We start from the raw sequence: 8,773 nt of genomic DNA on the forward strand, positions 1-8,773 counted from the left end.
AGCCAGCGCACAAGAATGTCACGAGAAAAGTATGAACATGAACAAGAACACCTGCCACTGCCGTGCTAATCATTATATTAAAATATAAGACATCAGCATTTCTTTTGACAATAATATTGGCTCCTAAAATCAGAGTTTCGATACAGTGGCTGTAGTTTCGATCAAATTTTTATTAAAATAACATCAAATAGTGCATGTAGTAGCCTCGCAGCAAATAGTAAACTTTTAAAGTAATTTTTTTATTTAGAATTTAATGGAGTTCCTGAAATACAATAAGTAATCCTGTTTTGTTATTTACATAAATGTTGAATATTGTCTTTTTTTATTATTTGCTGCGGTACCAATGTTTACAGCGGGAAACGTACCGGTAACGTTGAACTTGCGAGCGATTAGCGAGTGTTTCTCGTAATCTATTTGAATCTGCGTGATTTTAGTCGAGTGTCCTCGCAGAAATTGAGCCAGCATGTCGATCGGTGTGCCCATAAAAGTTCTTCACGAAGCTGAAGGGCACATCGTCACCTGCGAGACCAACACCGGCGAAGTTTACCGGGGCAAACTGGTGGAGGCCGAGGACAACATGAATTGTCAGATGTGCAACATCACGGTCACGTACCGCGACGGACGAGTTGCTCAGCTCGAGAACGTCTACATCAGGGGCAGCAAGATACGTTTCATGATACTACCGGACATGCTCAAAAACGCTCCTATGTTCAAAAAAGCCGGTGCCAAAAGTGCGACGGCGTCCGCCGGCAGGGGCAAGTCGGCGATTCTACGAGCGCAAGGTTAGCCCACATTCTTCTTTTGCTGAATGCAGTTTCTCGTTATCGTGGGATTGAGTGAAGTAAAGATCTAGCGCGACCCCATGGTTTTGTTTGTTGTTCGGTGTTATCTCTGGTGCTAAGCCAACGATGTTTTAGTTGCTAAGCCAATGTTTCGTTTTCCCTTGTCTCCGTGAGCAGCTAAACGGTGTAGCGAATTTCAGAAGGTCGACATTTCTGTGTTTTCTTTGTCTGTAGAATGTTTAGTTTTGTTTACCCTTACTTTCGGAATTTCGAACGTTAGCATGCATTGTGTAAGTGCCCTAGACAGAGTTAACGTTCTTCATGGTTTCTTCCTTCCCAAGAACGCGTCTTTTTTCTAGTGGCAGCTACTACCGCTGCTTCTGCTGCTGCTGCTGCTGCTGCTGCTACTACTACTACTACTACTACTACTACTACTACTACTACTACTACTACTACTAATTCTACTGCTACTACAGGTGCAGCTACTTGCAGAAAGCATAGCTTACTGGCATGGCAGTTAGCCCTACCAGTGCGGTTGAATTCACTTCTAGATTTCTGCAAGTAGTGCTAGCTTGGCTATAACGCTTGATTTTAATAATGCGCTTTTCGGCCATACAGTTGCAATGTCAACGTCTGGCGATGTGTATGGAGATAGTTCCAATTTTAACATCAGCCATCATCCATAGCATACCTGTCAATACTTACATTTGTGGAGTCGAAATATGTTTTCTAGCCCATGAACACTTTCAGCTTCAATTGGCATGCATGCATGCATGCATGCACTAACTTCAGTGAAGTATCAAAAATAAAGTGCGATTTTTGTGAATGCATAGTTAAGATACGTTGTGCCGTAATCTGAAAGTTTAGTGTGCCATGGGAAATATCTCAGCACGGTGCTATGCACTAACCTTCAATTTAGACTCTCCAACTATTAGCTTCAAGATTGCACTTGCAATTTAGTTCACATTTGGCGAATTTTGACACCTTCGTAAGTCATCTGAAGAAGAAAAATTTGAAGGACATATTTATTAGACCTGGCATCCGATGCGATTTCCTCTTGCCATTTTGAAGCTACCGTTTGTATTGGCCAGTTTGGCCGCATGGGCTATAAATGACAACAGCTATTGATAGGTGGCTGCCTTATTGAGACCTCTTTGGTGCGTGAGCCCGGGAGTGATCATGGTGTTGATAGATATCTATGGCCTGTGAAGTATAATTTTGTTACTGATCATTCCATTTTCCTGTAGCCTATGTGAACAGTCATGCGTGTTATTGAACATGCAACACACGGTGCCCAGAAGCTCAACAATTTGCTGTAGGTGACAAGTGGCATCAGCTTATTTTCAAGAGGGACAGCTATTCGGTCATGAGAAATGTTTTGGAACACTTCATGACCTGGTGGTCATAGCGTCAACGGCAAAGAGCAAATTCAGAGCAGGGGAACTGGTAACATTTTAATGCTGCAGTGAAAAGTTTGCCAGTGTCGGTGACCATTATTAAAGCACACTCATTCCTTATTGTGTAAGTTTAAACTTAGTGACTGTAGGAAGATTTTTTGTTGAGGCCACCAATTTTTAAGAACAATAGTTGAAAATTGCAAAAGTATACTTTTGAAGTAGACAAAGTTCATGTATAATACACCACTTAGAGGACATACTCGGGGACGATCGCTTTCGGTGATATCACTTTCGGTGCACGTTTATTGGCTGGTTGAGCAAGATCGGGTGAGCTCATTGGAGCACTACATCACGGGAAGGCGATAGTATCGCCAAAAGTGATCGTCTGAGAATATGTCCCCTGACATACCACTAATTTGTGAGTAGGACTTTTGCAAGACCGTCGTAAACACCGTAACATATGCACATAAGCTGTAAATTTGAATATCAAAATTGTCCGCTTTAGATGCTCTGGCGGGTGCAGTTTACAAAACTGCGATATTTGTTCTTGGTGCAGATTTACGAAATTTATTAACTTTGTGCTTACATTTGATTGAAAACTTGCAGATTATTGTAAGAAATTGCAGGCCCCAAATCAAAAATCGGCTTCCTGCCTTTACTAGAATTATATACATTCTCTTTCAAGTACAGCAAATTTTATGCAAATCACTTCAGGTGTTTCATAAAAGCATTTTTACGGCTTACAGGTATTTGAATAGGTGGCATCGGAGTTTGCCGCAAGCTAAAGCTCTTTTTGAACAGAATAAATGACCTCCCAGTATGGAAGGAAGGGCACTATGTGCACACTCGGTCTTTTTGGCCTCTTGCATAGGAATAAAAACTGTTAAGATTTCAAATCAAAGGAGTAGTTTCCAAAGCTGCACCTATTGTGTCAGCTGCATTGTCATATCGAAGTTCGCATGGGTAGTGCTCTGTTGAAGAAAGTTTGTAGCTAGGTAATTGCAATCCCAAGATTGCGTTTGTGTGGGCTGGATTGGTTTGCACATGGCTTATTTAATTGGTGCAGCACTTCATTATGTGGTTTATTCTTAGTAAGTTAGCATGCAGTCCCGAACTAGTTCGTGGTTTTTAAAGCAACACCATTTTGCAGTTCTGGTTCTGCCTCATATGATGTGATCTGAACAAAAACGCCAATTCATGATTCTTCTTGATTCATGTTTCAAATAGATTATACTGTGACCCTGCTGTGTGAGTGGGATTTTACGAATATTTCCCCTTCATAAGACTGCCACATCAATAAATCTGAGCAAGTTTTTATAATTGACTTCAACACCATAGGAGAGGGGCCTATTTCTCTTTTTGAAAAATGGTGCCATACACTTCTCTTATGACATGAAATGCTCGACTAACATGGTAAAAAAACAGAAATGGGACTGCAGATCTCGTATGGCGAAGGATACTTATTTATAAGCGTGAGTCATCCACTTTCCATCTTGGAGATTCACGAAAAATAAAGGAATGGTTTTCAATGTCAGTAGTAAAACTTTCAGCATTCCTTCATAGCTGCCATGAGAACTGCCAGGGACTGACTGCGGGGTGGTAGCGCACGCAGCCTGGCATGTCTGACACTGTGATTAGTAAAGCGCCATCAACCTACCACACACGGAATGCTTATAGCTACCTGTAGGACGAAATGTCTACCGGCATCAGCATTGTGGGAAAAATGAAAAACACTGCTTGACATCCTTGGCATAACAAGTTATTCAGAAACCGATCCTATGACTAGCTGTCACTGTGAGCCAAACAGGGACAACCACTTATGGTGGGCTGAGGTCAAGACCTCTTAAGTGGTTAATGGGAGACTAAAGGCAAGCATTCTTTTTTTTTTAATCAGGAAAGCTGTGCTGTATTAATAATCGCAACATTCTCTGCATTGAGCCGTCCCATGTTATGGAACAAGTGTATAGATTTTCCGGACCAAAGTTGCCCGCTTACTAGATGCAATACTCCCTTCAGTGTCCCTTTTGAGTTGAAGAAAATTGCATCTACGAGGTATCTTCAAAAAGAAACCGAACTTTTGCTATAACACCTTTACTGCTTATGGTACACCATTTTAAGTGCTGTCCCCTTCAAAGAAGTCCCCTCTACTGGCAATGCACTCGTCCCATCTTTTCTTCCATTTTTGGAAAGCCTCCTATGAGCACTTTCTGGAATGGCACGCAGGTCTCTTCTCGCATTGTCCTGGATCTCCTCTACGGTTTGGAAACGACGTCCTTTCAAGGTGGTTTTCAGCTTGGGGAATAGAAAAACGTCTGCTGGGGGCTAGGTCCGGAGAATATGGTGGGTGGCGCACAATAGGAGTGTAGTGTTTCGCTAAGTAGCTGCGGACAAGGAGCGACGCGTGAGCTGGGGCATTGTCATGATTCAACATCCAAGCCTGATTTTCCTCCAATTCAGGCCTCTTACTTCGTACATAACCTCTCAAACGTGCTAGGATTCCCTGGTAAACTTCTTTTTTTTATCGTCTGACCATGTGGCACAAATTCCTGATGGACAATGCCTTTGCAGACAAAAAACACAACCAACATTACCTTCATTTTTGACCGACTCATACATGCTTTTTTTGGACGAGGAGAACCTTTGGCCACCCACTGCGATGACTGCACTTTCGTTTCCACATCATAGCCATAAACCCATGTCTCATCACCTGGTTGATGTTCTTAAGACAGTTTTAATCATTGGCAGCGGTGAGCAGTTCCTGGCTGATTTCAACACAGGTCTGTTTCTGTTCATCAGTCAACAAACGCGGCACGAATTTCGCACTGATACGACGCATCCCAAGTTTGTCACTTAAAATTTCATGACATGATCCTACGCTATCACAGTTCGAACTCTCTCGAGGTGGTCATCATCTGTGGATGTGGAAGGTCGTCCAAGCTTGGGATCGTCACCGACTGACATTCTTCCATCTTCAAAACGCTTTAACCAATCATAGCACTGCGTGCGGCTCATACAGTCCTCCCTGTATGCTTGGCTTAGCAACTGAAATGTCTCTGTGAAAGTTTTCCCAAGTTTGTAGCAGAACTTCTCACACGCACGCTGTTCTTCCAATTCCTTCCTTGTCACTTTGGCACCAATCTGAAGAACAGCTTGTTCATGTGCTCACTTCAGCTACTATAGCTCGCGAACTAACTGTCTGAGCGAAACGCGGCAAATGGCAGTTTGTTGTCTAAACCTGCTGCTACATGCACTCAGTAGCTGCAGCACGCCCCCTCTGCCGGTTGGTGCGCTATTTCAAAAGTTCGGTTTCTTTTTGAACACACCTCGTATACACCTCATGCAGTGATTCCACTCCTGCGCCAACTGCGCCAAAGTGCGCCAAATGGGATTTACTGCGCCATCCTGATACAATCGATGAAAATTGCGCCTAACTGCGCCAAACAGTCTCAGAGTTGACGGCATCTATCGCCGACAATTGCACCACTGGGGAATTAAAACGTGCAACGTGATGATAGGGCGAGCCTTAATTGCAATCTTAGTTGTGAACAGGAGACGAAACAGCACTAGCGCGTACGTCCCGATCTTTAGTCTCGATTAAGCCACAGCGCCATGCACGGCGCCGATGCGGCGTCTGCCTTGCGAGGCGGCTCGACGGCAAAGTGCGGTTTCTGCTGAGGCTCGTGGCTTCAAGGTCAATTGGCGATTCATCGGCGGACGTTATCTACTCCAGAAACGCAGCTAGTCCAGTAGACCCCCGCTGATACGTTTTTTCACAGGACCGTAAAATAAAACAAAAAAAGACAAAAAAAACGTAAAAGCCGAGAAACAGGAAAATTGAAAAATGAGAGTAGCGTTGAACTGCACACAATATTGTTTTAATTCTTAAGTGTGAAAAAAAATAGTTTCGCCCGAAAGCCGAATCATCAATTGCGATTGCAAATTAGTAGGAAGCTATACAAAGTAAGTAGTATAGTAGTTTTATCTTCCGTATAAACTTGTAAACATTCGCTTATTAACTATATTAACAAGCCTGGCGTCAGCGCGCAGAGGCAAACATAAACACATGACACTCGATGAGCGCGGACACGCGCTGTCAAACGCTGGCGTGAGGATGCGTCGCAGCAGCAGCGAACGAAGTGACCTTCCTACTGGTGTCTATCGTTTCCACGCAAACTGAACGCCGAGAACACACAGCACGCTCAAAGTTATGAGCCACCGACACACCTACACTGCCTATACTCTATCCCCAAAGCAGATCGCCTTCAAGATATCACGCCGCCGCGCATTAAGCACTTGATGCCAGAGTACAACGCCTTTCGTTCTTCCTCCACCTCGCTCCCTCGCCGGTGCCTCGAGCGGGACGGAAAAAGGCGCGCTTCCTCCCTGCTTTTCTTTCTTGCGCGTGCGAGATAGGCGCCGCGGTTGTCGGCTCCCCTCGAACGCTTTCACTCGCACATACGGCGCGGGGCGATGGCGTTATCGCCCTTGGACTTAATACGGAACATCTATGCGCCAAAACCAATTTTAGTGCGCCACCACGTCATATATAGACACCATCTTTAGATAGGAAATACGGATCTCAAAGGCCATGCTTTGGCTGGCGGAAACCGAAAATACGTCACAGGTGTCGCCCCCGGCACTTTGGGCAGCCAATCCCATCGTCAAGTCACCAAGCCAAGCGACATGAAAGTCAAAATGGCCGCTTGGGCGGCAGCGGGGTGGCAGTTCGCAAGGCATGATGAGGGAACGGTGCCACATTTGCGACGCAACAGTGGGGTTACCAATGCATTGGGTCCTATGGGAACTACGCCGGGACCGGCCGAAAAGGACGTAACAGCCGGGAAAACGCAGCACCCGGGAACGTAACAGCGGGGTTCTACTGTAGCTTGTTTGAAGCGCAGCATGACATGTGATTATAATAACTGTATGCCGCCAATGTGTCCATAATTTCTGTTTCTGGATATAACGAACGACATCTGGGAAAACTAGCAATATATGAAACGATATCAATTTGTGTGTGTGTCGCATGCACAGATGAGCATTTTTTTCTCCACGAGATCTGCAAAGGATGGAAATGTTTACCAGGCTTCTCGTAAGAACGAACGAATTAGTCAGGTCTCTGAATGTAAATTGCAACTCGCTTTTTCGAAATACTTCAGGATGTGAAAAATCAGCTGCTCCCAAATGCCAAATTGCCTGCTCCAATGTGCTCCAAAATGAAATTTCTAATGCTCCAAAAATTGCTCCAAATCAGAAGTCGGCAGTAGCATCACTGACCCCATGGAAAGATTTACACGCCTTTGTAAACTTTCGTTTAATCCCTCAAAAAGAAGTTCTTGCAAAATGTAGTGATGGCAGGAACGGGAGGCGTATGTTTCAAAAATGCTCTTTCGCAACCCCCATGGCTGCTTCTCCACCTCGTTTTCTCCCCATGGCATCAGCCTAAAAAGCTGCTGAACATGTCAAATAAATCCACTTTATAGAGATTTCGGTCATGACTTAAGGAATGTGGTGTCCACCTAAGCCATCTGACATCAAATGTGATCAATTTGAGCACTCTTTTGTTGCACTGCATGTTATAGTGATCATCCTCTTAGTCAAGTCATCCTAGAATCTCACGTTTGAGTTTGAATGCGTTTTAGCTTAACGTGCAATCGCACACCAAACCTAGTGTGTGGGAAATGCATTTCCATCGGAGCAATAACAATAACGAAAAACCTTAATCTCTGTCCAGTGAAATTTCTGACCAATGTTTACAAATCTCTACAAATCTGACCAGTGTGGGAAGCAGCAGGCAGTAAAGCATGTTTGCATTTCTCGCCTTGGTAGCTTTCAAAAATGGTTCTTGTGAATTGTAAATGTGGTGTGTTTACTTACAACATGTGAGGCTATTTTCAGTTGACTGATTCCTTGACTCTGTGGTTGTCCATTTACGCAGCTGCAAGAGGACGAGGTCGAGCCAGAGCCTTGTTCCAGAGACGAAAATGAGGCGGCCGACCCACCCCACCCCTGTACTTCATATTTTATGCACAGCACCTCCATGACATCACCACAGGAGTCAACATTTGTCGGGTCTATACATGCCAGGCGCATGGATCGTATTTTTTGTGTCGTGTGCAGCCACCACAACGTTCATCTTCCATTAGGAAGTGCAGTAGCCTCTGGAAGGAATAAAAGATTGTGGGTGAAGTCAGTATCTTCTGGCATGGCACGCTGCGCTGTGGTGATGTTTTTTTTTTTTTTCTTTCCCATGTTCCATTCTGTTTCGGTTTTCATTGCTTTGAATTGTAAAGAATGAAGTGGAATAAATTGAGTTTTCTTGGGTAGCGATTTGTCAGTGTCTGTGATAAGGAAGTGCACTACAGTGTGAAACTCATTTATAACTGAACCCTGGTACGACTAATTATGCCCAGGAGTCTCTAGCCAAAGATGCATCTCTAGCCAAAGATGCATAGCACATGGCCACCTGCAGGCCTCAGTTTGGCCTATCAAAGGAGCAGTAAAGTATTAAGGCTTGGGCAAGTTATGCTTATGCGGCTAGTGAAAATGCAAAAAAGGGCACGTGTTTGAGACCCCCGATTTTTTTCTCAAAGC

At 44.2% G+C, this 8,773-nt stretch overlaps 2 protein-coding genes across 3 annotated transcripts in view; both read left to right on the forward strand.

Annotated features, from left to right (window-relative positions):
• Window positions 1-8,773, forward strand: part of LOC119446316 (uncharacterized) — a 519,665-nt gene that overhangs the window by 425,279 nt on the left and 85,613 nt on the right. The window lies entirely within an intron of this gene.
• Window positions 339-8,505, forward strand: LOC119446314 (small nuclear ribonucleoprotein Sm D3). The gene is made up of 2 exons (XM_037710723.2): window positions 339-782; window positions 8,118-8,505. Exons 1-2 carry the CDS (start codon window positions 464-466, stop codon window positions 8,165-8,167), a joined length of 369 nt encoding a protein of 122 aa, XP_037566651.1. The 5' UTR covers window positions 339-463; the 3' UTR covers window positions 8,168-8,505.

This window comes from Dermacentor silvarum, chromosome 3, assembly GCF_013339745.2.
Source record: "Dermacentor silvarum isolate Dsil-2018 chromosome 3, BIME_Dsil_1.4, whole genome shotgun sequence".
Taxonomy (NCBI): domain Eukaryota; kingdom Metazoa; phylum Arthropoda; class Arachnida; order Ixodida; family Ixodidae; genus Dermacentor; species Dermacentor silvarum.

What these genes read in the sequence shown, in the direction of transcription:
- LOC119446314 (XM_037710723.2), top strand. Translation starts at nt 464, where the DNA reads ATGTCGATCGGTGTGCCCATAAAAGTTCTTCACGAAGCTGAAGGGCAC. An exon ending in GGCGATTCTACGAGCGCAAG is followed by an intron (nt 783 to 8,117) that starts GTTAGCCCACAT and finishes CCATTTACGCAG; the next exon opens with CTGCAAGAGGACGAGGTCGA.